Source organism: Xiphophorus maculatus, chromosome 24, assembly GCF_002775205.1.
Source record: "Xiphophorus maculatus strain JP 163 A chromosome 24, X_maculatus-5.0-male, whole genome shotgun sequence".
In the NCBI taxonomy this organism is placed as follows: Eukaryota; Metazoa; Chordata; class Actinopteri; order Cyprinodontiformes; family Poeciliidae; genus Xiphophorus; species Xiphophorus maculatus.
In genome coordinates, this window is record NC_036466.1 from 3,121,650 (window position 1) to 3,149,479 (window position 27,830).

Here is a 27,830-nt window from a genome sequence, read left to right on the forward strand (position 1 = left end):
TTGTCAAATCCACTGGCAATTTCATATTTTGCGATTTTTTTAAAAAAGACATTCGGAACTGTTGCCAAATATATTGAGTTTATTAAGTTTTAGTAAAATGCTTGAGGTTCACAGTAACAAAAAACAGTGTAAATTGTGAAAGATGTGCCCTTTAAACGTCGATTAAGGACCAAGTTACACAAACTGGAAGTGCTACATTAAAAAAAAAGTGTACAATTGTTAGATCTTGAACAAAAAAACATCTTGATCAGTGTGGTTTTTTTATCTAAATCCACCAGATTGAGTCTCAGAGTGCAAACATTAGTAAACAAATACATTTGTGAGATTTCTGGCAAAGTGCAACAAGATCAGTGGGAATATGCATAAAGTCTGGTGACACCACAGTGAGACATTCCCCATATTTTCATTTTGGGCGATTTACACTTTAAAAATTGCAATCAGTCAAACAGATATATGCAGTCAGTTAGGTGTTACACCAATACATAATACTCTAAAAATTAGACCAAATGTGCCCAAACCTACAGGGATTTATTACACTTTAGCAGCATTACTGGCAACTACACCAGATTAGTCAAATCGGTTTTATTGAAAATAAATATTTTAATAAAAACAGTATGAGAGGTTCATATAGTAAAAACTGGCAGCCCTCTTTGCTGGTTAGCGTCAGCGTTACCCAGCGGCCGGCGGCTTATTGCACAGCGGAGAACGGCTCGCTTTTGGCACCAAACCACCAAACTCACCGGCGTACGTCGCACACAGATCCAGAAAGGTTACCCGAGTCCTCCGAAGAAATCCTGCATATGATTGAAGACAGAATCCGACTGTTCCGACGCAGAACCTCAGGTCCGAAGCCTCACTGCCCACGGCGCGGCCCCCGGCCTGCGGGGTGCTCAGCCGTCAGTAGCAGCCGTCTCTCCAGGCGCTGTCGCGAAGGGCACTGAAGGTGGACAAGCTCTTTGGAGGCGTCAGTAAACTGAAGAGGAAAAATATCCATCATATTAAACCAGCTGGGCGTGAAGATTCTCGACAAGCAGGGAAACTTATCATTCCTATGAACTCTACAGTGCAAACAAATAATAAAAATAACCTGCACTATATTAGAGGAGGACTGCAATTTAAAAAAAAATAAATTAAAATCACATAAAACTGAATATCCGTGTGTCATTAATGGTTCTGTACAAGCTAGCATAAGCGCTGGAGCACAGCTAGCCGTTTCCAAAAGTTAGAAAAGTAACTACTAGCATTTATGCTACTACTAGCAACTACTAGAGATGTTTTAACATTAGCACTACAGCAAAGCTAGCTGAAAAAGGGAGCTACAAAGAAGCATAAAAGATGTATCATTTCAGAAGCTTAAAAAATACGTTTTAGCTATAGCACCATCCCTTTAAAGAAAAAAACAAAACTGCAACCTTGGAGCCTAAAACTGAATCTTCAACTGTCCCTGTTGAACAAGCTAACATAATAGCACAACTAGCTGCTAACAAAAGGGAAAAAAGCAGGATTTTAAAAACAGCAGTGAGCCGTTTCATCGATGTACATTATTGGACGCCACACTGGCGCCATATTGCTTTGCACTGAGTCCGGAGAATCGCTGGTCGACAAAATGACAAAGAGTCTGAAAAAGGGACGCAATGTTTTGCTATTAATTGTCACATCTATCACAGGTACAAAATGTGAAGTCCAAGGAATTCACATTTTACAGGTGAGGAACAAGTTTTAATTTTTTTAAAAATATTGAAAAAGTGGGAAGTAGGCGAGTTATGCCAGCTCGACATTGACAACCTTAACATCTAATTGCCTGTGCTTGGCAGCTTATTGCGTTTCGGTTCAGTTACAATGAAAATGTGGCCCCTTTAACTGTAGGCTGGGGAATTGGCTCTCAGCTGCGTCTCTTGAAGCATTGCTCTGCTTTCGTCTGTGCAAAAATTCTATTCAGGAGGTCGAGTACGTTTGAGACGGCAATAATCAGTGATTATGATTATTATGATAATATTCACTTTCTATCATTATCTGCTCAAATTGCCTGTCATATCTGTGCATTTGCCCATGTTTTTAGCTACACCAACGTTCTGGTTCCATTACCTTCGTGATGATAAAGCCACCTTGCCGCGGGGGCTGGAGCTTGTGGGGCCCAGGATGGAGGCGGGGCGTGGCAGACCGCCGCGGGCGGAGCCTCCGCCTGCTGGTTTGCTGAGCAGAGGGATGCCGCTGCCGTTCAGAGACGTGAGGCTGGCGGACGTCGGGCCCTTGACCGTCGGGCTGACGTAGGCGGTGGCTTTCAGTGGTTGCCGTGACAGCGAGGAGAAGCTCCCGAGGCTCTGGACCCGGTTCTGAAGCTGGCCTGGAGAGGGGACTGAGGCGGAGGAGGAAACGGAACACTGACCCGTTTGTCACAGAACGACAGAGAATCGGCGGCGCTGGAGTCTTACTGGAGGACTGGAGGCGAGCCAAGCCGCTGGAGGAATCAAAACTCTGGCTGTTACGAAGCAAAGAAGAAGAAGCAGCAGCAGCACTGGAAGAGGTGGGAATGGGCACACTGGGCATGCTGGGAGCTCTGACCAGGTTAGGCATGCTCCTCCGCAGCTTATCTGATAAAGACAAACAGAAATAACCTTTAAAAGGTGACCTGCAGCAGATTTCATCTATAAATAAACTACTAAGTGGCCTGAAGCACAAAATGGTTGAGGGACAGAAAACAGAAAACATGGATCTGTTGATCTTCTGTGTCTCCGAGGAGACGAGGCACCCAACGCTAATCCCACCAAACCTTCAGAGACACACGGCGCCGAGGGCTTAGAGGGCCGCCGCGCAAGAGGCTTAGACGACTTTTATTGAGCCGAACGGCGAGGAGGCAGAACGGAACAGGAAACGGATCAGATACCAAACAGAGGGCCTGCTTTTACTACAGATGAGGGAAAAAACTGAAGTTCTGCATGAATTTACTGATTCTGGGTTAGACAGGGGAGGAAGGAAAGACTGACTGAATAAAGGAAGAGGCTGGAAGACAGAAAAGAGGAAATTAAAGAAGAAAAGGAAAAATCAAGGAAGATTGGAGGGACAAAATCAAAGGACTGAAGGATGATGGGTAGGAGTAGTGAGGTCACCTGATCCTGGGTTGAAGCCCGGCGCCTCGATGCCATACGGGTCTCCCGGCCCCAGTGGTGGCAGCGCCGGCGGCGACGCCAGGTAGGCGGAGCCAGCGGAAGGGCGCAGCGGCGTGGAGGGGGTGGAAGGAGGGGTGCACAGGGAGCTGGTGCTTCTTCGCCAGTCGCGGACGCTGCAGAAGGTGTGGGAGTGCGAGAGGCGGGTGAGGCGCGGCTGCGGCGGCGGCAGGAGGGCGTAGTCTTCGTCGTCCTCCTCGTCTTCCTCCTCCAGGCCGGGGCCGGCGCTGAGCTGGCTGAGCTGGAAGGTGAAGCTCTGGCTGCGGCGGCCGGCCAGGGCGGACGACGACGTGCTGGCGTAGTCCTGCCGTAGACCTGCAGGGGGCGACATGAGGGGCAGCACGCAAAGAAAACGGCTGGAAAAAAACAACTAAAAAGAAATCGGAAAACACAAAGTTATCACCTCCTGGGGTTAATAAAGCTGAAGTAGCGATGGGCTCTGAGATCTGGATGTTATGTTATTAGATCGGGAGAGGAGGGGAGGACAGAACCAGGACAAATGAGCAAACATTTCTACTTTCTCTTCAAAGTGAAGCTAAAGGCTCCAAAACAAAACACTGTTGACGTTTAGGGAAAGATTTGGGTCACTTGACTTTCTGGGTTGACTTCATATCAGAACATTGTCTTTCCAGAGTTCATTTCTGAGGTCAGACGCTGATGTTGGACAGGAAGTCTGAGCCCTCAGTGTGGGCCCACTTAATGTGTCAAGTTGTTGACACATTTCTTCCAGAAACCTGACATTTCTAAATGTGTTTATTTACCAGAAATAAACTTGGATATTCACCTTCGACAATTCAAAATGTGCAAACATGATCAGCCATTATTAAAGGCATGTATTATAAGTTATATGTGCTCCGTACACTACAGCCTCATTTAACAACAAAAAAATTAAACGAGCCCGACCCGTCACCTGATGGGGGTCACAGGTTTGTTGGATTGAACCAACACCTGACTGTTTTCGTACTTACTTTCCTCTTGCAGCCGGGCCATGACCTGGACGTCTGTGAGATCTTGCAGTTTGTATCCGAGGCTGATGGAGTCGTCCTCCGACGTCCCCAGGTCGCTGTCCACCGACGACTCGGGGCTCAGGGTGGAGCGCCGAAGGCTGCGGCCTTCACACAAACACAACAGGTCGACCCGTAATGACTGTGACTTTGCGAGACGAAAAAATGAAGCTTAGACTCCAACTCTGCGCCGCGGCACAGTTTGGTTTACCCTTAATTCTCAAACAGTTGCATTTAGAAACAGCTTTGAGAGAGAAAAACCCCTGAAGAGGACAAAGACCTGACGAGAAACCCCCCCGATTCTCCTGAAGAGAGGTAGGATGGCAAAGTCTGTTAAAACCTAGAAGATGGAATATTCTAGAGGGCAGAACTCTAGAGGTTCTAGATGGTTTGATGTACTATTATTATTGAGACCAGCATTGACAACACATGACTGCAGAATTCATTCTGGTCCAATGGCTGCTGGTTTGTTAATATCCGCCCAGGGCTGCAATCATCCATACGGCTGTAGACCCAATATGGAGGCCATGACCGACCAGACTGAACCGAACTGATCTGGTCAGGTCTGCTGGTTGCAGTGGTGGAAAACTGCCTCTAGGGAGCGCCGGCAGCTGCTGGTTCCTGACGCCCCGTGGGACCCACTCTGCTGACACCAGCACCGGCTTTCACCATAACTAATGCGCCTCTCCTTCCTCTCCGGCAGCGTTCATATAAATCACATATAAACAAACATTCTATGTCTGGCAAGGTGCAAAAAGCCGAGTGTGATCCGGTTTCCTGCACATTTCGGTTCCGTCAGGGGGAGTCTTACTTTGTTTGGGAGGGTGAGGGAGGAAGGTGGGCGTCCGTTCAGCTACAGGGGACAGCTCCCTCCCCAAGGGGCTCAGGGTGCGATGGAGGACGGGGTGCAGCGGGGAGGAGAGGAGAGGAGAGGCTGCAGGGACGGAAAAAAACATGACAGAGGAGCTTATTACGCTGCTACTGCAAAGGATGTCAACCTCAGACTGTAACCGACATTAATTCTATGTGACGAACCAAAGTATTTTGGTAGAAGAAGCAGTATGTTGCCACCTGTACTTTGCCAACGTTGGGCAGGTAAACCCAATGTTGTTGACGGTTTATGGAAAAAATGTGGGAATCTGCTGATTGATTTTAAAATCTTGGGGGACCGACTGATTTAATTTAGCGTCTGGATTCTTGAGAGCCACACAAGAAGCTATGGTGGGTCTTGGAGTTTGACACTCGTTCTAGAAGCTTCTCGTAACCTTTCCGATGGATGTCACAACCTTCAGACCTGGTGTCGGTGTGTAGTGGCCAACTTCCTTTTGTCAGGCAGATTCTATTAAAGGGATTTCTAGGTTTTACAAGGCAAACTGTTGTTCCATCACATAAAATCCCAGAGGAAGTGCAGCTAGCAGTTTGGCTACCGTGTCTTTCAGTCGGTGGCGGTGGGGTGGAGCAGGGTTTGGCTGGGGGGGGGGACGCCGCTGCGGCTCGGGTTGGTGGGGTTCCAGGGGACGACAGGGAGCTACGCCACCTGGAGACTGAGGGAGGAAGGTAAACAAACATCAAGATGTGGATTGCATTGTTCAACATAGTACAACAGGCTCTTGTTGTGTCCCCCCCCCCAACCCCACCCCACCATGCTGCCGTTACCTCACCAGCAGCATCTGTCACCCTCGGCTCTATTGAGCAGCCCAGCGCCCATCAGAGGACGGACAAAGCTGCTTTCAGCGGAGCCGGCTGCCTCTGGAGAAACCCGCACTCGCGCAGGGACGATGTCTATACGTGAACGCAAAGCCTTTAAGAGAGACTCCTCTCCCGTCGTCGACCGTTTCCGTAGAAACGGCGAGCGGGGGAGAGAGATTAGAGGCAGAGCTAGCGGGAGGGTTTCTGATGCAACGAAGCGTGCAGCTGCTGCAACTTCACAGGGCCAGGCGGAGCGACCTGCAGTCTGACCGACAGTCGGACCGTGTCCTCCATGAGGCGCTGCTGAGAACCAGCATGCAAACATTCATAAAAATTTAAAAAAAAAAACATCACTACAATGGAAAGAGGAAGGGTGTTCCTTCTTTGGTCAGAGGAGACTGACACTGGGCTTTTTTTTTTGGTAAAATAGTCAGTAGTCATCAAAAACCCAGCACACACCATCATGGTGTGTGCTGGGTTTGTCCATATTTCTCAGGAATCTGTCATTAGTGAACTCTTTGCATTTGAAACGATCAAACCGAGAACGTGTCGTCGCCGAGTCTTTTCAGCCCGTTTACGAGCCAAACCAGCAGAAACCTGGTACTACCTTGTACTAGTACAAGATCGACGGTTCCTTACGATTCCCGCTTGACTTCCTCCAACCCGTTTCCTTCTCCGACTGTCGGCGGAGGGTTACGTAAGCAGACGCGGCGTCAGGTGACCCGAGGTCTGATCCGTTCAACGCGTGGACAGATTAACGGCACTCTGCTCTCTGTGGTGATCGGACCTCCGGCTCGTCAGATGGAAGTTGGAGCTTAAAGTCCTCACAGAAAAACAAACCTGCTTCCTATAGATCGGAAATATGCATTATGATGCAACTGTTGTTTATTGCAAAGGGGTATTTTGATAAATTTCATAAGTTTACAGACTTCACTCTTTGTCAGAGAGTAATTCCCGTTTCTGTGCTTCACTTCAACAACAGAAAAAGAACATAAAGCTCTCTATTACAAGGCAGTGCAAGAATAGCTGCACAGAGGAACCCGCCTGCTTCTTTTTAAATCAGTGTCTTTGTTTTCGTAAAATGGAGGATTCTCTGTTTGAAATGGAAAGCTTTTCGCGGTTTCCATCGGCGTTGCCTTGGAGCAGAAGATACAAGTAGCAGAGATGAGAGGCTTGAACCATGAGGGACCCCACAGAAAATAAATCGCATTCATATTGATGCAAGTTACAAACCCAATGGGTTGTTACTTGTTTGTCAACAGAAAACTGATCTGCTTCAAAGTGGTCAGCCACGACGTTGGTGGCATAAATTCAAGCAGCTCTGAAACAGCCAGACCCTACAACGACCTACGGGATGTTGGACGCAGATTAGAACTTCCAACTCATCTGCATCTCTAGTTAAAGCCTTCTAAAAGTCCCTGGTTTTCCTGGAACATTCCCAGAACTTTCCTGACGTGAAGAAAGACAAACCAGAGAGAACCAAAGAGTTTTGAGTCTTAGCAAACCGGGGAACTAAGCCAACACAGAAGAATCACGTCTATTGCTAAGTTTGGCCTCTTAAACCCAGAGGTTTAAGGATAAAGGTCCAGTTTGTACCTTGTTCCAGTCGCAGAGACAACGACCTTCTGGCGACCTCCACGTCCGACTTGGGGCTGTCCAGGTTCTGCCGGCACCACTGCAGCGGACTGAGAGACTCGGCTGAACTCTCTCCTGCTTTCGATGCTACGTACAACCTGGAAACAGAGAAGAAGACGACGTGCAGCGAGTCTTTAGACATCAATTACACATCAATTACAACTTGGTTTGTCCGTCACATGGATAAAACTGGGACTTGACCGATCGGTAAGCTCTTTCTTGGACTACGTTTCGAGTTGGGGACACGTTCTCTGATGGATCCACAAGGACGCTCCCCTTATGTTACGGAACTTGGTTTTTGTTCCTGTTGGTGTAATTCTAATGAAAACAACCGTTTGGTTTCATTTAATCATTTTATTTGAATCAAAGACTAAAAACATCCATGCAGGAGAAGCATCGGGAATGGATTTCCTGTTTACTGGAAATCTTAAAGGAGTTCAAGAGCCCAAGAAAGCCCACCATCGTAGAAAACTAACTTTCATTGATCGTTTCCTCCAGGTCTTTAGACCAAAGTTTAAAAATAAATAAAGAAGCTGCTGCTCTATCTGCTTCTTCCTCATTTTGAGTATTTCCTGAGGCCCAAATCGACCCAATGTTGTCACAGCTTCAGAGGGGAACTGCTGCTTAAACTGAAACCTGCGAATCATAAGGCAGAGTTCATTCCACAGCTTTGATCGTCTCAGGATCCCGAAACAGAATTCGTTAGAAACAGCCACAGTTTTCCAGACTAAACTCCCCAAAGTTCTTGGTAATGTTCAGTCATTTCATAATTTGAACTAAAATATTTGTCTGTGAATATGAGGTTGGTTGCAAACACAATAAGCACGATGCAGATTTTCCACATTCCTACTAATGGACAAGACTACTGGTAGCTCCCCGTCACAGTTTGTCCTTCTACTCAATTTTCCATGTATGATTTGGCTTCCCCTCCGGACAGCTCTGTGTGCATGTTGGTCGTATCAGAAATTTTGTGAGAATTTCAGGTTTCATTAGCAGTAAGCGGTAATCATAAAACAATCATGAAGTAGGCGACAAGTTCTTAAGCAGCAACAAATCATGATTATTAATCAGTTTTTAGTTCAATGTTAGCGGCTGAACCCGGTGTGAAGAGTTCTGAATTATGACAACAGAACCTGAACATGATACAAAGTTTTCCTGAGGAAGCTGAAAACAAGGTGGCCTACTCAAAGTCATCACCTGTGGGTGACCTTAGACAAATCATTTATGCCCAGAAAGCCTTTAATGGAGCTAAAATGAAACGTAGGTTCAACTGCCCCCACGGTTGGAGGAACCATGGAAACAACATGTAATCATCATGGAGCCTGAATGGGCCTAGAGAGACACTGATGCAGCCTACTGGTTCTGCTGGTTCTGCTAGAACTCAACTTCCAGGATGTGAATCTGGGAAAATGCCTGAAAGCTGTAGAGCAGCGAGGAGGAAGAGGAGCAGCCTCTGCTGCTGAAGGGCTGAAGAGCAACAAATGGTCATATTAGTGAACAAAGAGGCGACACTGACCAGGTTTCATCCGACTCCTCCGAGCAGCTCAGAGACTCCAGGTCCAGAAGCTCCAACTCATCCAGAACCGACGGTTCCGACGCATCCTCCTCCTCCTCCTCCCCTGCGTACTGGTGGAAATGATCTAGCGGTTCTTCCGGAGGAGAAAGCGAGCTTAGGGACTGCTGGAGCAGCGGGCCTTGGAAGTGCTGGAAGCCCCCGGACAGGCAGCCTCCGGCCCGGCTCCGCAGCTGCTTGTTCTGCCGCTCCAGCTTCCGCACCAGCTGCTGCAGCTTCTTCACCTCCAGCTCGGCGTTCAGGCTGCCGCAGTCCACGTCCGTCATGACGGCGGGGCCCAGCACGGCAGCCTCCATCGGACCCGAATCCAGGTTCTTCCAGACCACCACCCGCCCCCTCTACCCCAGAAGACCGGCTCAGGAACCGGCGTGGAGCTCCGTCTGCGCTCCGCAGCTGATTTGAGTCCTGGTTAGCGGCTGGAGGAGACTAATCTGTCTAGTGCGCCTGTCTGGAGACTTAGAGACTCCACCTCTCCAGCCAACACACCCACACCCCCCAGCCTCCACCTCCCTGAACAAAGAAGCGGATTACAGGTGGATGCTGCACCTGTCAGTCCGAACTCAGGGCTAAAACCAGACCGATTCGTTTAAAAACGCTTCTAAGAACTGAAAACAAACTAGTTCTACCAAACCTTCTACTAAACTATCTCGTTTAACTTCCTCACCATCAGATAGTCTCCTGCTTAACGGATTTACTAGTAAATAACTTCTTTAATTGATGACCTAATTGTTAAATCAGGATCGTGTGCTATAATTAGCCGGCGCCCCGCTGCGACATTTCTGGATATCCAGCGCCATCTAGTGTCGATGTGGTGATACCGCGCCTCACTCAGTCCTACCCTAAATATCCATCGGTTTTATTGAGAACACAGCTTGGTCCGTAACGGCAAAATGAAACTAAAATGACACCTGGCTCAAATGAAAATCTGGAAAGTGCGGCATGCTTTGAGTCAAAGCTTCGTAAGTTTCCAGCAGTGTTCCACATCTAGTGAGACACTAGTTGTTTTTGGGTTTTTTTTTAAACCAGTTCTTTGCTCCTGTGAGGTCTAGTTTTCAGGTTTCAGGACAGATTCTCAATTGGATTTAAGTCTGAACTTTGACTAGGCCATGTAGGTGACAATTCCCCGCTCCGTCAGATCTCTGGTTGGATGTTCTGGGGCAGTTGTCCTGCTGGAAGGGGGGAACCTCCACTCCAGTCTCAGGCGTTTTCTTCCAAGAATGCAGAATGATGCCGCCGCCACCACCGTGCGGTTCCATTCTGGTCTCCTTTGTCCAGACCAGTGGAGGACACCAGTTGTCCTGTCCTCCCAGCAGAGCTCATGTCCCTCTGAAACAAAAACACTTTTGACTCGTCAGCTATGGTCATTTAAATCAATATAAATAATGAATTGCTTAAACTGAATTGGCCGTTTATAAATCAATGAAACAACCTTTTTTCTTTTTTCTTGGAAAAACTCATTTCCAGTCAGTGTTGCACCATGGGTAATGTAGGCTTATCAAGTTCTACCAAATGGCTGAATTGGGTTTTTGAGAAAATCTTCAAATTATTTAAATATATATAATTGTTGAACATTTAAATACATTATTCAGTTTGCCATGTAACAAGCGTAAAGTTAATAAGTCAGAAGAAAAAAGATACATTTAACAACAGTAGATGACATGCACGCTTTGTTTTTATAAGAAAATCTTTAATTTATTTCATCATAACAGGAAAAATGTTCATATTTTACAGCCTGTCTCCATCTAGTGGACAGATAATGTCACTGCAGCAGCTGGGACGGAGGATTCTCAGCGTTTCTTCCAGGTGAACTTGCGCCGCGCTCCCTCCTGTCCGGGCTTCTTCCTCTCTCTAACCCGGGGGTCAGGGGTCAGCAGACCAGCTGCAGGGAGACAACAACAAGCTGAAGCGAGAGAATTTGGTCTTCAGCAGCTAATGCTGCATGCAGTGCTCACCTTGCCTCATGGCCTCTCCTTCGCTCTGCGGCAGGAAGCTGAGCAGCGCCCGGGAGATGGCGAGCCGCAGCGCCCCCGCCTGGCTGGATCTGCCACCGCCGCTCACGGAGCAGTCCAGGTCGAAACGGCCCAGCAGGCCGCAGAACTGCAGCGGGAACATCAGCTGCTCCCTGAGCCGGGGCAGATAGGAGCAGTGGAGGAGGGGGGGGGGACAGTTAGCTGAGCTCATTTACTGCCTGGTCCCGCTCCGATCAGAGCAGGTTCTGACTCAGCACGACCCGGTTCTGGGTGGCGTCTCAGCCTGAATGGACCCAGATGCTGACAGAGTCGGTTGTCACCCCCGCGCTCCAATTACAGCCGGCGTGACAACGGCTAGCAGCACACGCTCTCACACACTCAGTCAGCTGTGTAATTAAGTGACTAGCAGCAGATAAAGGAAGGCTGCCTTCCATTCCTTCAGGCTGTGGAGGACAAAAAAAATGTCCCGCTCTCCATTTAAAGGGAAACAGTGAGAGGAGGCCCACCTGTCCTGCAGCACAGGGAAGTAGTGCAGGTAGTCTTGACCGTTGACGGTGAGGCGTCCTGCGCCGCAGTCACGAACCACCACAGATCCCCTGGATGTCTTCCTCCTGCCTGGAAGGAAACACGGCTCAGTTTAACTCTCCTCCTCTACAGCTCCTCGCAGTTTGATTCACCCAAGAGGGAAATCAAATGTCATAACTCAGATTGTCCACGTATCACGAGTTGCCGATGATGGTGATGCTGCGGACAGGAAAGACCTCCACTAGCACTGGGCACATCCTGACATGCCAACAGCTCAGTGTCCAGGCAACAAAGATGATATTCTACAGTAACATGTTCTGATGACATCATAAGCTCTGCTGATCCACCTCCTTTGCTCCTTTTTAGCTCTCTGTCTCGGACGAAAGCCAAGCAGAGAGACGTTGGGGTATGATCTCCGTCGTGAAGGATGGAAGAGATGGTTTGAACTCTTTCCTTCTACCGCTGTATCCATGAAACCTCATTTTCAACTCCCAGGATTTTGGGTATTAAATAAGCTTCTGAGATGCTAATCAGCTGTTCCCAGTTGGAAAATACCTTGTTGCCATGGTTATGAATCATAAGTGTCCTAAATTAAATAACAAGACAACAGTAACCCTTCCAGCTGCTCAGCATCCCGAACTGTCTATAGAGTGTCTAAAAACAGCGAGAATTCAACCAGGAATTGATGACGTGTAGAAAAGAACCAATAAGAACCAGCTGAGCTGCTAAACATGCTGCCACCACAAGAGGCTCATAAAAGTTGGAAACATTCTACAGTAAATGATGAAAATGAATGTAACGAGTGAAATGTTGGGGTTAGTATTTGTCAACCGTTGCTAGTCTTAATACCCTCTGCGGTGCTGAAGTCCACCCCGGCGTCGTCCTTCTGCAGCGGCGGCACCACCTGATGCATGGACTGGGCCTCCAGCTGCTGGCGGTGGCTCATAACGAACTGCTGCTCCAGGCTGCAGCAGGGCATGGCCAGCAGGCGCTCCATCAGCTGGATGAAGTACTCGTACTGAGGAGGACAAACATCGGATCAGTCGGGGTCAAGCTGAGGTCAGATCACTGTGGCTGGTCTTACGTCCTGACTGGAGATGGGCTCCACCAGCCGCGCCTCCAGCTCCTCCTTGGTCAGCCACCTGCTGGTTCCCAGAGCGCTGCAGGAGACAGGAAGTGGGTTGGTTTTCGACAGAGACGGCTCTAATCTAAGAGAGGACAGGTTTCAAAACCAACATCTGCTTGGGCTCAGTCGGGAACAGTCCTTTGGCTCTCAGCTGGTCCTGGTGCTTCTCCACCTTCAGAACTCTGCCGTACAGATCCTGGAAGGCAGAGCAACGATTAACTCTCACATTCTGCTGGGCCTTAACACGACCCGACCTGGGTTGACTAGCACAGATTTATGCTTCCTACAATGATTAAATAGTAATTTATACCAACATAACGTTAGCATATTAGTAACATTGCCTAGCATTAGTTATGTAATATACTAGAAATAGCAACTTAGCAAAAAATCAGCTAACAGCTACTGCAGTAATGTTATTTTTTTAATTATAAATTTAACTAATAAGCTAGCATTTACTAATTTACAAAAATATAGTATTCTAAAAATGGTATTGGTAATTGCTTATATAAACGTGTGTCATCTAACATGGTGAGATTAGCTAATAAAACACTAATTAAAGCTAATATATACTGTATACAATAACATTAGCATGTTAGCTAAAATTAGCTTGCAGGTAAGCCTTAACTAATAAGTGAACTTTATGTTATATCCTAGCAAAAGCATAATAAACCTGTTATGTGACCTCCTGTGTTTGGCTAAGACAGATTTCTTTTTAATATCAGACACTGATTCTTAGTGAGATTTAGATGGTAAAAATATGAAAAATACTTGTTTTCGTTGTACCACATTACCTTCCAATGTGTCACTTCAGTACTATTAAGTGTATCACATCATAAAAGCAAACAGATTAGCCGTTTTAAGGACGGCCTACACTCTAGTATTACCAAAATACTCATGCTAGCAACCTTGCTCAGATTGGTTCAGTCTTTTAAACTGGTCTCTACATCAATGGTTCTACAGACTTTAAAAAGCTTAGTTGACATTATCCGTTTGTTTATTTTTTTGGTGGCTTTGACATGAAATAAAAATGGACACATGATGGGAATGAGCCTGAATCACACGCTGCACTTACATGCATGAGGGAATAGTAGTACTGTTTGCCGGTGTAGAACAGGAAGTGGAAAGGCCGTCCATCTGGTCCCCACTGCACCGCTTCACAGGGAGGGAAACAAAGATCAGCTGACAGTCTGATGATGTCAAGATACTAACAGATCAGTGTGTGGAAGCGTCACCAACCTCTCTGCTTTGGAAAGATCTCAACGGGATGCTGCAGATGGAAAAAAAACCCAGCAAAACATGAAGCAGTCTGAATTCATCCAGAAGACAAATTTCTTTCGACCACGTTATGATTTTTATAGCCGTCTGAAAATATGTTCGTTCTTCATCCAGTGAAGTTAAAAGTAATAAAGCTACTCCTTGAGTAGTATTTTTTTTCCCAAAATGTTGCTAAAGTAAATGTACGTAGTTACTACCCAGATATAAAAGCTTATTGGATAAATTGTGACGATAAAAACAGAGCAGTGACGATAAAATGGGTTCATTATCTTAAATGTCATTGTTGCAATTTTCAATATTTCTAGATCTAGGTCTAATTCTTCCAAAGATTTCACTTATAATAGATCCATCCTCTTCATGCCCACCACCACAAGCCCCACCCCCAAAAAGAGGCGGTCCTTGTTAAGACTGGATTTCTTTTAATGCTGTTTTGTTTTCTTGTTTTTCCTTGCTAGTTATTATTAATTCAGAGTAAAATATACATAAATATCATGAGGTGGAACAAAACTCAATGAAAATAAACAGAATATTGTTGTTAAATGTCAAAAAGCTGTTTATTTTCCAGGAAGGGGATTAGAGACACTACGAACCATATTCTTGGTGATGAAAGTTTTATTTGTTTGAGTTCTCAATACAACAACAATCAAGGCCTAAAGAGGCTGGATTAACCAGGTTAGGAGAGCAATGTAAAGAGAAATAAGTGCAAACATCGACTGCATGTTGAGGTTTGAGGGAGAAACGCTGCAGTTTGTGTTGAGCTGATAAAAGCTGGATAAAAGTGAAACCTCACCTTCATGAGGGGCCGAGCTCTCTTCTCAAACAGGCCAGAGGGGAAGAGGTAGGCGATGCTCCTCTGTGGGGGAGGACGAGAGCAAAGAACAAAGATGAATAAATAAACGGTGAGGGCGCTGACGGCCGGCACGTCCAGAGAACACGGGTCGCTGAGCGTGACAGAAGAAGAGGCGCGAGCTGCTGGCGGGTTCACAGAGAGGCGAGTCGGATCCGTTAGCGTGAAGCCGAAGGAGAAAAGGCTCTCGGCGGACAGGGTGAACGTCCGACGGGTTCACCGTGAGTTCACCGCACGCCTGCTGTTAGCCAGCGCCACCGCCCAGGTCCTGTCAGCTCGATTAGTGAAGCAGCAGGTCCTTTAAGGTTGTCACGACGACGGAGAGCAGCTAGAAGGGGATGGGGAGAAACTGTGAAAAACGGCGGGGAACAGATGAGGACACACCTGCGCCTCCCTAGAGATCTGACAAAATGCGGGAGAGACCCAGGAGGAGCAGCGACGGAGTGCCAGAGGGGAAGCTGTCGGATGGGAGCAAAACTCAGCCACATGGGGAACACGGAGGTTACAGATGACAGAAAGACAGCTCCAGAAGGACAAAGGAGGCTCAGGAGGCCATCAAAACTAAAAGCAGAGATACATTCATTTCTAGCTGCGGGACCTGGGAGAAATGCTGCATTTTAAATGAAGGAAGGAAAAAAAAAGTCTTGGTGGAGTTTTAAATAAAACAAAACGTCTTTTAAACTGCATCAAACAGCTCTGATGATGTAGATGTTTTTTTAAAAAAAATCACTAAACTCTGATTTCTACTAAAGACTAGTTGTGATGCGAGTCTGAAAAAGAAGCCACAAACTGAAGAGGAGCAGTTAGAATGACTGTCACTAAACCATGGGGCGTTCACTGCCTCACATGGAAAACGACAAGAAAAACAACTAGAGAGGCTGTGAAGAACCCGTCAAGCCTCCCAGTTCCACCCTGTTAACACACTTAGATGCATTTAATTCTGTGTTGCCGATCAAACACCACCCAAATGTTGCAACAAAAAAAAGCAGCTTCTGAGCATTTAAGAATGACGTCTCAGCTTCTGGTTTCCCCCAATCATTGTTCTGCCAACAGAGCTTTACATGAAACAACTCCACCAATGAGGATGTTTCATTTACTAGCTTCACATCAACATCAGGTTCTCAGGAAGACATCCACCAGGTGACGATGATGCCTTCAGGGACCAGACGTCCTGACCGGAGATCCGAGGAGCCGTCCCTCCGGTCTGGGAACATCTCCATGAATTCCCCGGCTCTTCCTCTCCGTCACGCCTGAGGCCTCCCGACTCCGGGTCCGGAGCGCCGGCTGTCGCTTCGCTTTTCACACTTCCACAGACAGCTCTATTGGTTACTGGCGAGGGACGGAGCCACGGACACGCGGAAAATTAGGATAAATGTGTGGAAATTTTGCCAAACAAACACGTGGGGGGGGGCGGAGCAGGGTACGGGCATCAGATGGGGGTCGCCCACGCCCGCCTGCTGCCAGGGACGACGGCTAAACGTGAAACACCGCTGTGGCTGGGAAGAAGAGGAGAAACACAAAGTCCAACCGACTGCTCATCTGGGATCAACGTGTTGAAAGATTTCTAATCCGTTAAGATCAGAAATCGATCTTTTCAGAAAAAAAAAATAAAAACACTAGACATGAACCAGGAAGTCAGTGATTCATGTATAAATGATAAACATATGAAATCCATATGATCAGGTTCTAAAGGAACCAGGATAGTTTTCTGGGCCCATCATGACCTCTGACCTCCCACAGCGTTGAGCAAAAAAAAAAAAGTACCCTGGCAGGAAGTGTTGCCAGGGTTCATTTACAAATATATTGTATAATTCTAATTATAAATAGTTGGAACCAGAAGTTTACATACACCAAATAAAAAACAGGGTTTTCCTCCCCGTCTGAACCAAACTTCTGTTTGAAGTCAGAACCACCAGAATTATTTCTGTTTGCTAAAAGCCTCAGTAATGACATAAGAAATAAAGAATCTGGTGATCCTACAGTTTTCCTATCAGAGGTCTCCAAAGCCATGACATCATCTGGGCTATTCATTGTTCTTCAAAGAGACTGTAATTAGGGCTGCACTGACTGCAGTTTTCCGGTGGTTACTAAAATCTATAAAGCCTGACCTGGCGATTCCGATTTTAGCAGATACCAATTTTATTTATTTTTGCCTGAAATGTCATTAAATATAGCAAGAAAGTCGCTGAGTTGGCAACTGTGGGGTGACTACTGTTAACTGCAAACATGCAGACATGACCTGGTGGGCGAGGCTAACAGTCAAACCTCTCTCATGGCAAAACGGTGGTTGATTTTTAGACTTTTGCTGAGGTAGATAAGATAAAGGAATAAAGATCGGCTTCACATGTAATTATCGACCAATCACCCATCTCCCAAATTAAAAAAATCAGCAAATCGGCTGGCCAATAAATCGGGCCATCCCTAACACACCAAACATTCTGTATGTAGACTTCTGACCTTGAAGACAATAATAATCAACAATCTGACCTATTCTTTCTCCCATTCATTTCCAGTGACATCTATTGGCCTGCTTCACACAGCCATACAGATGTTCATGTGCTTCTTAACCCCAAAGGTGTGGCTGTTTCCATAGTGACCAAACTCACGTCTATGTCCTCCTGAGTGAAGTTCTCGGGATCCTCTCCCATCATGTTGGCCAGGTGCCGCTTCCCGATCTCAAACTCCTCCACCTGCTTCTGGATGAACTCTGGGGTGAACTTCTCCGGCCCTGCGGCCCCCAGGTTCTTCCTGCGGAGGGCAGGAGTCCCGCATATCTGCGGAGAAACAGCAGCGCTACTGTCATTCATTAGCATTAGCCTGGCATGGCTAAAACATCTGTTGCCACAGCCGAACTGGACCCGACAGGTTCAGACGCCAAACAAACCTCAGCTCGTCGCCACACTTTGCTTAGATAACCTGTGATGTCAACATGTTTGTAATTTCAGCGATTCGTGAAGCTAGTCTCGGATGACAACAGCATGCTAACACAAGGACGTCCATGTTTTTATCATTTAAATACATAACTTTTAATGCAAGGAGAACAAATTAACGGACTGTTGGTGCTGGTTTACCTGTCGGCAGAACCGCGGAGTCACTGGCCTCGTAGACGAGGCGAAATGTCCACTTTTCCCCAATAACGAACCGACAACACGAGCACAGTTCGCCGCCATCTTTGGTGACGACAAACGCGTCAACGTTTGTTGGTGTACGTCACCACTGCGTCTGATTTTCTTAACATTTAAATACAACTAAATATTGTTGTATTAACTTATTTCGTATGGCTTTATTTGATTAATTTAAATAAAACTAAATATTATTGTACAAAAATATTCATTTATTTCGGTTTAATTCTAAAATAAAACGAATAAAATTACATTTAAAGACACAAAGCTCCAGGACAAGTAGATGAATAAATAAATATAGTCCACAAATAAAATCATACATACAAATATATTTTAAATATTTACTATTTTTTTTCCTAGAAAAATAGTATTTATGACACTGATGAGTTTTATAATTTAAAGTAATATTACTTAGGTCAGAAAGGACATCTTGATACCAAAAAATGTTTAAATCATGATCAATTGTTTCAAAACCTTTATGCCATTTGATGCGACATAACTGGAGAACATATGGGGAGTGAATGTTAAATTAATAAAAACCTAGTTTTTATTAAGCTCATATTTGGATGAAGCACCTTCCGATTGCAGCATTCAGTCTAGTTTATAACAGCCAATACTCAGAAAATTCAATGAACCTGGAGTAAAGTTCAGCTGTCCTAAACACTTGGGCCACAATACCAGAAAAGTAACACGGCATTTTACTAGATGAGTAAGAACAGCAGAACCAAGTGGTGGCAGCATCATGCATGTAAGTCTCCTAATTGGAACAAGAAAGTTCACATTCTAATTCTAATTCTTAATGAATACCAGTCAGTTTTGATTCAAACCCTTTAGGTCCCTCATGATGATGGTCGTGGATTTTATTTTCAACATCACAGCGAGCCCAAGCATTCTTCCAACTCTACAACATAATGACTTCACCAGAAAAACGTTTGCAAACGGGCTTGGTTCTGGGTTTTTAGTCCAGAGCTAAATCTGGCTGAGATGGCTCGGATCTGCAAAACAGGGACACCAATTTGTTTAAGTTTGAGCTGTTTCTGATGTGAGCGGCCCAACACATGCAACTACTTTGTTGGTTTCTGCAACTTTAAAGTAAAGGACGGGTGTCGTGACAAAACTTTCATGCACAAACACACCCACCCAAAAAAATGAACTTCACAATCCAAACCACATGACTGAGGGCCAGGGCCTGCAGTGACAAAAACAAGACGAATAAAAATGGGATTTGTTGAGTCAAAGTCAGTGCAGTTGTTTCCAAAGACAGCTGCCACTTCTTAAATCTGAAAGGCAACACTCCACATCACATCTCAGAATGAAAACCATGCGGACCACATGGCTCAGCTGAATGGTAAGAAACAAAGAACTCTAAAAACCTTCTTTGTGTTCCTCATTAAGGCTGTAAATAAATAAAAAAAGAAACCCTTCAAATTAATGTATCCTTGTTTGCAACCACCTGTTAAATGTACAACTTTAGTGGGAGAAAGTTGCAGGAAAAGAAAACCGTGACTGGAGCATATGGACGCTAAAAACATTACTGTCCACTGGTGAACACCATCTGTCTTCAAAGTAAAGCCACGGACTCAAAACCCCCCAAAAGGGAATGGATTGTAAGTGTCATCACAAAAGGATTTAAAAGGAAGTGATCAGTATGACTGATCAGAAATGACACAAAGAAAAGACTCAGGCGGGGTCTGCCAGACACATTGGCACAGCTAACAATAATTTGTTTTGCATATGCGGTTCCATTAAATGAAGAGATGGATTAACACATTCTGTGCAGATTCCTTAGAGGGAAACAAACTGCCACATCACCCAAACTTTACGGGCTGAAATTAGTGTAAACTTGTTCCGTCAAGTTTTTGTTGTTCCCTTGCTTTGCTTAAAGTCACATAAAAAGTTTGTCTAACCACAATCAAATGACATTATCAATAAAAAGAGTTCAGCTGAATACGACCGCACACTGCAAGAAATCGTCGACTGTTGCTACATACATCCACCTCCAGGAAGAATGAACGCTGCAAGTGAATAAAGGGATGTAGAGTCAAACAGCTACTAGGGGGGAGGACTTACAATAACATTCTTTTATGCACTTAAGATGCAGCTTATAACTTGATTAGCTGTTAATAGCTAATAGCATCAGTGACAGACTACACATTAAGTAATTAGTTTAAGTAGTTGCTGACATGCGTGTTAGAAATATTGTTAATTTAGGTAGCAGTTAGCTTAAGCTGTTCTTAAGTCTACTGGCTACTATTACTGTCATTAGCTTTTTGGTTAAAAGCTAATGGCTTCTATCCTAAAAGCCACCATCTTTGGTGACGCCAATGTGCCATGCTGATCCCTCGCACCATGTACGGGGATAAGCCCATCGTGCTGAAACATGGCTGTCATGCCTATTAGGATAAAAGCTAATGGCTTTTAACTTTTAAAAGTTGATGCTTAGCAGATTGTTCACTTTATATGCTGCTAAGTAGCTATTGTCTTGACTGGCATTTACCTTTAAATTGTCAGCTTGATAGGCAATTAGCTAAACTATGTTTAGGCAGTTACAGCTTAATCAGTTGTTAGCTTGATTAGCTGCTAGCTGCGGAAGCTGCTACGTTGAATAACTAGCATGTAAAGTGTTATAGACTACCTCGTGAGAATTTTTCTCTAATTCTGTCAATTATGATCAGAGTGACTGCTGCCTGGCCAGACGTCCAAGTAGAAACTTATTTCACAAAACCAAAATGTTAAAGCTCTTCCATCCTTCACGTAGCCTCTGTCTTGTTCCTGAGATTTGGACACCAGTTTTTCTCAGCAGAAACAGCAGCATTTTTAGGGGATGACTCCTCTTCTAATGTTGTGTGTGTGTTTTGAGTACAGTAGTATGCTGTGCTTACAGATCAATGTTGTGTGTCTTCACTTAGATTACTTTGATAGAGTTGGAACGGGAACACAGGGAGATTAATCAAAGTGAAGGGGCACCGACTCCCGGCCCGTGCCAGTCGATACGGCCGCGTGGTTAATTTGCCCCGAGGAGGGCTGTCGTCGGGCCGATGATAAACTGTGTTTGCCCCGTTTTTTCGCCACAAGCGCGAGCCTGCTCGCCAAGAAAAATAGTTTCGACCCGTGGTCTCTAATTCACAGTGGGGGGTGAGAGGTGGAACATTAATCATTCTTCTGTTGTGGCCCTTCCCTGACAGGAGAGGCTCCGTGGGTGAATTGGGTGGAGATGTTTCGTGGACACAGGTAAACCCGGCAGCCGCAGCATTTATCTGTTTGACTTTGTAAATACGTCAACAGCGCACTGTTAACGGGAAGCGGTAAACAGGTATGAACCCTGTGTGTGTGTTTTCATTCTTGTGTGACTGAAGCGTTACAGCGATGGCTCCCATCCAGCCGTCTCAGCAGATTTCCATATGGACAGCAGAGATTCCAGGACTAGAGAAGCACAACAATAGGTGACATTGACCTCCCCTCAATATGCCTGATCCCCAGATTGAGAGGCATCCTCTTATTTGTACGTCTGAAACGGCGATGGAGCGAGAAATAATGGAGGATATCACGGCGTGGAGCTTTGCCAGGTCTGCTCCCTTCCCCTCCGTCTCTCCTCCCCGAGTGCTGGAGAATTGAAAGCTCCTAATACCAGCGAGTCGAGGCTTTGCTCCAGTCATCATTTCCATGCTGCTTTACGCTGATTCCCTAATATCCTTAGCGCCATGCGTAGGGATAAGCCCATCGTGCCGAAACATGGCTGTCATGCCTATAAACCGTTCACGGCTCTAAAGAATCCATTATGGCTGCTCCACAAACATGGGGACTCAAAGGGCCACTTTCCTCAAGCTCATTTAGTCTTTTAAACATATTTATTTACACTCAGAGCCGTGCTGGGGGAGAGCTACAATACCCTACAACACAACAAAACTGGATTTAACTTAAAGTGGTCATTTGAACCATAAATCAGACATTTAACCTGCTTACCTTCATCCTTTCTATGATGAACATCGTTGATCCTTTGGTGCTCACTGATCAGTACGTGGCGTGTAGGATAGTTCAGAGGTTTTCTACCTCGTGGAGGTATAGAGATACAAGTAGAAGTCAAAAGTCACTGCTTTTCACCCTAGTTTGATTCATTTTCCATAATAAAAAAAAAATAATTATCGACAAACAGTGGTGGTGCTAGGATTTTAGCTTTCTTAGCCTTTTCCACCCTTTTTTTTTTGTAAATCCATTTTTATCTCTTCCATAAATCACCCCCCTCCTCCCACCTCAACATGTGCACATCACCCCCACAGCATGACGCCACCACCACTATTTAATAGATTTCATAAAGTGTCTTTACTTGTGATTTTTTTTTTCTGTGGAAAAATGTTAAATTATTTGATAATCTTTTGTAGCTCACTTCTAAAATATTCCAAAGAAAGCTTGGGCAGCTGACAAACTTGACACGCTATTGGCTGGTGTTTGTAAAGCAGCCAATCCAGAAGCACCATTTGTTTTTCCTTGTAGCTGATTGACTGAATGAGCTGGGAACGCGTTAGCTTCTGAGGTAGGGCTAGCCAGTTTCCATTGTATTTATTTAGCAATATGATTTCTTTTTTTTTACATATTTGTTAAAGCTGTCACCATGTCGTGACAGTTTGTTATTAGACAGATAATCCATTTTTCTCCACCTCCTCCCTGAGCTACTAATTGCTATCTGAAGAAAAGCGCCACTCTGACCAAAAACAGCCAATCAGAGCCAGGCGGAGGGTCTTGCGCTGTCAGTCAACGTCAAGTTTCTCTAGAAACAAATTACCGTTACAGGAAAACAGTTTATCCGCTGTCATCTGTGGCCATGCTAACTAGCCTAGCATTCACACCAAGTTCTGCTGATTGGGGAAAAGCTGAAGTGGTAGCAGAGAGTAAGTGGGTCAGTGGAAGCGAGGATGAGCAGCACCATACAAGCTTGTACTTGGCAGTGTTGAGACCCGCCTCCTGGCTCTGATTGGTTGTTTCTAGTTAGCACTGGGAGATGAGGGGGGAGGAAGGCCAGGTCTCATACATACTGTCACATGGTGTGAGTTTGACAGTATGAGTGTGTTGTGGTGCCACCATGCCGCCACTACAACATGGTGGCAGTTTCATCAAATATGTAAAAAAAACATAAAAAATCTCTTAATAAAAGTTACATGCTGCAGCTTCAAAGCTTATTATGATGTATTTGGTGTTTGAACTATTTAGATCCAGAACGCTTTTGTTCTCACTAAAACCAGGAAGACGGAGCACATCGCAACAATGTTTAGATAACAATTCCTTCTCATTATTTAATTTCCCTCTGGGACTGATAAAGTATTTTTGAATTTGAATCTAAAGTCCTTCCACTGGCTCCCTGGTCAACCTTTCAGAACTCTCAGGTTTTCTGGTTCTGGTCTGCGCTGCATCCAGAACCAGACCTGAACACGGACAAGTTTTCATTACTTCTCTTCATTTTGCCGCTGTAATGTAATGCAATTTATTTGTTGCTTTATGTTTTTATGGTGTGAAATTGCGTTGACCTGGCTTGCTACTGTTCTACACTAATAAATTTGATGATGAAACGAACAAAGTCCTTCTTTAACGAGGGTCTCGAGTACTCACAGAGTTTCGCTGTGACCCCTGACCCCTGTGAATAGCAGGGGCCACTGCGGCCTCTCCGATCCTCCGACCTGCAGCAGCAGTCTGTTGACTCAATCAACATCTGCTCAGTGTGAGGCATCTGCTAAAACGCCACGCTTCGCTTTCTGTCAAGAATAACTTCATCCCCTTTTTATTCACACACACACACACCCCCACACGTTGATTACCAACAAGTATGGCCATTGAGTGGAAATTAATTTGCCAGTGGTAATGAATAGAGACGTTTTGCTGAGGAGCGTAAAAACAGCTGAGCTGCCAGCGATTACCTGCTGGAATCAGCCTTCATCAATATCAGGATAATTACAAAGCGCTCCTGGCATGGCGTGAAATGAGCGGAGCGTGCAACAGATTGGGCGGTGACCAGAGACGTCTGCAGGTATTAGCGTCCTCCTCCTCTAAAGACGTCTCACGGAGCCACAGGCACCAAAAGTTCATTGAGAATCTCTAACATTTGAGAGGCCTTGTTACAGTCGCAACGAGGCGAATAAAGACGAAGAAAAACAGTAGGCGAGTGTTGGCCATGAGTTCAGATCAATGTTTTTCATATGCCGAATGACTAAAACTTCCACATTTGCTGTAGTTTCCTTGCTTTTTGACTCTTCGTCAGATAGCATAAAACACAAAAGTGGGTCAGGAAAAGGCTTGTTGTCCAGTTTCATGGCCATCCAAAGCAAAGTGCTGGACTGTAGAGACTGGCATAAGAAAGTCAGATGTTGGTGTTGATTCCTGTCTTTCCCAGACGTCTCCGAACACGTCTCACATGGAAGCACTTTGCCTGTCCCCCCCACTCCTCCCGTCTTCCTTTCTGTCCCCTCAGACAGAGGCAGGAGGCAGGATTGAGTTTCTGCTCAGACTGGAGGCTTTTCAGTCTACCTCTGGGATAAAAAGATGACTATTCTCTTTTTTTTACTTCGTGCAACTCTTTTTTTTTTTTCAGGTGAGAGGCTGAGAGGAAGGAAACTATTATTATTAGAGGGTGAGCCTGGAGACGCAGCTGCCGGCGCGTCGCGGAGGAAGACCGTCCAGACTACATGAGGGGGGAGGAAGGCCAGGCGCAAACTTCCGAAAGTATTCACCTCCTTGGCCTGTTTTGTCGCAGCGCGTTTCCCATTAAGTTCTCTATGTGTGAAGCACGAACCACCCATGGGAACTGGGCTGGAAGACTGCTGTAACCACGGCCTGAGGTCGGCCCCACAAATAAGATCGTAAATTAAAGGGATTCGCAGAAAGCCGCAGAATTCGGCTCGCTTGTAGTTTTTCCTCGCTCGTCCGCCGGTGTCTGAGGCGGCCTCGGATTTTAACGGCACGGACACCTACTGGTTTGAGGAGGCCGAACCCGAACTGGGCCCAGTGGGGTGGCTCTCTGCGGTGGAGGAACATTTACACGCTGGAGAGATTTTTTTATATATTTTTTTTTTCTATGCTGGATCTGAAGCCTTTGGGGAGAAATTTGATCCGTCACAGAGAGTTTCATAAGGATGGCTGTGTGGCAAAGAGGGAAAACCTTAAAAAGCAGCGAGAACATGGTGGCTTCAGTGTTCACACCCCGGACTACATCCTCAAACTGAAATCCAATAATAACGCCATAATCTACTTCCTGACTCAACTGGCTAGTTGTTAGCTGACCACTTAAAAATGTATTCCCAGACAGTAGGAGGTTTTTAAAAAGAAACAATATAGTGAAGCGAGTTAGTGATGATAGTATCCAGACCCAGCAGAACACTGTGAATACCTCACCACTGATCCCAGGACCGGGTTACTGTTTATAGCATGTTGTAATGTCTCTAAAACCCCATCAGCCTCCTGGGAAACAGCAGATTGAACACGCTGAAGTCAGGCTTTCAGCCCAGTGCCTGGTCTGGTGGTGTTGAATTCAGGCACCTGGGCTGGTATCCTCTGTCTTCACTGGTCCACATGGAGGGGTTGGCATAAACATCCACAAAGACCTTCAAGGTTCCACTGAAGCTGAAGATAAGGTTACCTAGAAACTGACACCGGTGCTTCTGGTGGAAAGTGAGATTTTTCTTTTCTACATCTTCTCAATGTACTGTTTACCTGAAGATGACGTGCGACATGGATGTACGGGTGCAGACCCACGCAGTAGTAAACCCCTTCCTAACCGATGAATGATGTCACTTCCTGTAAGCTAATCTGCAGAGGAGAAGCAATGCCACCTTTGGGTTACGGATGAAAGCAAAAGATTTTAAAGGCTATAAAAGTTGATGCAACAGGACTTCTCCAGTGTTGAGTCTCCTGGCTGCTGTTGTGGACTGTTTCTAACTTTGATCCGGTTGTTTATGAAGAGAAATAAAACGTCTAATCTAGGCATAAATAAGTTCTGTTGAAGTTTTTACTCGACTACTTGACTGTGCATACAACGAGGCTGAAGGGACCAGTGGACGCGAGGCACTTCACCAGCTGACAAATTGCTGGAGCGATTGAAGCGAAGGGCTGATTGCCATGTTAATATCTGCCATTGATCTCCTCATTGATCATGTGTCCCCCCCGCGCCCCCTCCCCAACATTCCCCCTCATAACGAGCGTGGCTGGGCCGATCTGAAATAAGCCGTATCATCAGAAGGAGGGGATAAGGATCGGTGGACGGGAAACTGCTGCGCAAAATCATCTTGAAAAAGGCCAGAGGAAACGGAGACAATATTAGAAAAAGAAAAAGCTCCAATCTGCTGATCAAGAAGGGCTGCGGGACTACCGCTGGGCTCTTTAACATCTGGCCGGGCAATTTAGTCTGCTCTGACGACTGGAAAGGTTAAACCACTAAAATCTAATATTTGCCTAGAGGGGGTCAGGCCACTGCAATTACAAGCTACAATCGGCAGGGCTAATCAGCTAGTAGCGCGTACCGGGGTTAGGCTGGCCAAATAAGCCCTGATCACAAGCACTGTTCTCTGCTTCTCCTGTTTACTTATTAAACCCTGTTCTCATGTTCAAGCGCACCCCCCCCCCCTCTGTTAAAGCACTAGGGAGTAAATTTAGCTCTTTTTTTTTTAAAGTGGGACTGAGACTAGCGGCCGCGTTAATCAGTATCTGCGGCCCTTTTTTTTGTTGCGAAATGATCTCAAATTACTTTCCTCCAAATCTGGCAGGCATTAACACCTCAGGAAGAGATGGGAGTTTTGGGGGGGGGAGAGGGCTCTGCACCCCGAGGAGGGCCAGCAGAGCGATGTGTGCTGTTTACACGGCTGCTCTTTGACACACACACACACACGCACATATATCTCCCTAACTGACTGAGGATCAAGTGCAGGATTAGGGGATAATATATCAGGACTGTCTCCCAGCAAAGCTCAGGGAACAATTACTGGTAATTAAATATGTGCCAGTTGCTGGAAATGATAATTATGTCCTTCGTGTATAACACCAATTAATTACTTTTATTTCGCAAAGCAAAGCTCTTAAAGCGGGAAGCGGCTGGAGCCGTGTCAGAGAGCGAGAGCCTGCCTCCGAGTTCAGCTGATGACGCCGTTTTCCGCTCCGGTCGCCAGCATCAAAAACAGGAAGTCCGATCCAAGTTCGCCGTGACAACCCCCGAAATGCCGAGGAAGGTGATGGTGGCAGTGTCATGCTGTGGGGATGTCAGAGGTCATTCAGTGGGACTGTGTGGTACAGAAAACACAGTAAGGCTGGATAAAAACTAAAGGAGTCTCCTCCTTTCTACCTTCCCATCTTGCTTTCTAGTTTCACGTCCGTATTGAAAGCGATTAGTGTTTTCGACTTTAAAGTGAGAAAAAACTCTGGGATAATTACACATCTGATATGAGGTGTCTGCTAAAAATCATCTCATTTCTGGCTCCACACACTGAAATATTTAACTGAAAATCTGTCGTCGTTGCCCTACATTGAGCATTGTTTCATTCATTTATTATGTGAAGATAAAAAATAGTAAGTTCTGTTTTATTTTACTTTTTTATATATATATAAAAGCATAAAATGTATTTATTGGCCAACCTAGATTATAATGAATTAATCAATATTTAAGCACATGAAGGAGTCAGTCCCTAAAGAGACTTTCTGGAGTAAAGCATCATGCGGTGACCAAAGATTGGTAGAGAACCCATCTTCAACAAATTTTTATCAAGTAAAGGTCACATTAAAGAAATTACTCAATTAAGAGTAAAAATAAGTATTTGGTAAAAAGTCTACTCAAGTACCAAGAAACTGATCAAATTATCAATCATTTAATATGTAAAAATTACATCTCCAGACAGACTTAAATATAAAGTTAAGTGGAACTTTTGGTAT

At 45.5% G+C, this 27,830-nt stretch overlaps 2 protein-coding genes across 3 annotated transcripts; both read right to left on the reverse strand.

Moving 5' to 3' along the window:
• Positions 1 to 61: 61 nt before the first annotated feature.
• On the reverse strand, positions 62 to 10,010 carry LOC102223811 (SLAIN motif-containing protein 1-like). Of its 2 annotated transcripts, XM_023329975.1 has the most exons (9): positions 9,009 to 10,010; positions 7,454 to 7,590; positions 5,596 to 5,712; positions 4,980 to 5,102; positions 4,133 to 4,276; positions 3,108 to 3,479; positions 2,433 to 2,591; positions 2,086 to 2,356; positions 62 to 973 (listed from the first exon to the last, which is right to left on the reverse strand). In XM_023329975.1, exons 1-9 carry the CDS (start codon positions 9,359 to 9,361, stop codon positions 898 to 900), a joined length of 1,752 nt encoding a protein of 583 aa, XP_023185743.1. In that variant the 5' UTR covers positions 9,362 to 10,010; the 3' UTR covers positions 62 to 897. The 2 variants fall into 2 exon arrangements, with proteins under 2 accessions (XP_023185743.1, XP_023185744.1); XM_023329976.1 differs by lacking the exon at positions 5,596 to 5,712.
• Positions 10,011 to 10,746: 736 nt separating this feature from the next.
• mrps9 (mitochondrial ribosomal protein S9) lies at positions 10,747 to 17,994 on the reverse strand. The gene is made up of 11 exons (XM_005802575.3): positions 17,880 to 17,994; positions 17,415 to 17,582; positions 14,752 to 14,814; positions 13,923 to 13,953; positions 13,759 to 13,838; positions 12,797 to 12,882; positions 12,645 to 12,720; positions 12,410 to 12,578; positions 11,542 to 11,650; positions 11,018 to 11,187; positions 10,747 to 10,944 (listed from the first exon to the last, which is right to left on the reverse strand). Exons 1-11 carry the CDS (start codon positions 17,976 to 17,978, stop codon positions 10,853 to 10,855), a joined length of 1,143 nt encoding a protein of 380 aa, XP_005802632.1. The 5' UTR covers positions 17,979 to 17,994; the 3' UTR covers positions 10,747 to 10,852.
• Positions 17,995 to 27,830: the final 9,836 nt, after the last annotated feature.

Excerpts from the sequence above, each read along its gene's own strand:
- LOC102223811 (XM_023329975.1), bottom strand. The coding sequence starts at position 9,361 with ATGGAGGCTGCCGTGCTGGGCCCCGCCGTCATGACGGACGTGGACTGC. Across the intron at positions 7,591-9,008 it reads GAGGAGTCGGATGAAACCTG|GTTGTACGTAGCATCGAAAG; the intron begins GTCAGTGTCGCC and ends CTCTGTTTCCAG. Across the intron at positions 5,713-7,453 it reads GTCTCTGCGACTGGAACAAG|TCTCCAGGTGGCGTAGCTCC; the intron begins GTACAAACTGGA and ends TTCCTCCCTCAG.
- mrps9 (XM_005802575.3), bottom strand. The coding sequence starts at position 17,978 with ATGGCGGCGAACTGTGCTCGTGTTGTCGGTTCGTTATTGGGGAAAAGT. Across the intron at positions 14,815-17,414 it reads TCACTCAGGAGGACATAGAC|AGGAGCATCGCCTACCTCTT; the intron begins GTGAGTTTGGTC and ends CCTCCCCCACAG. Across the intron at positions 13,954-14,751 it reads GAGCTCGGCCCCTCATGAAG|CATCCCGTTGAGATCTTTCC; the intron begins GTGAGGTTTCAC and ends TTCCATCTGCAG.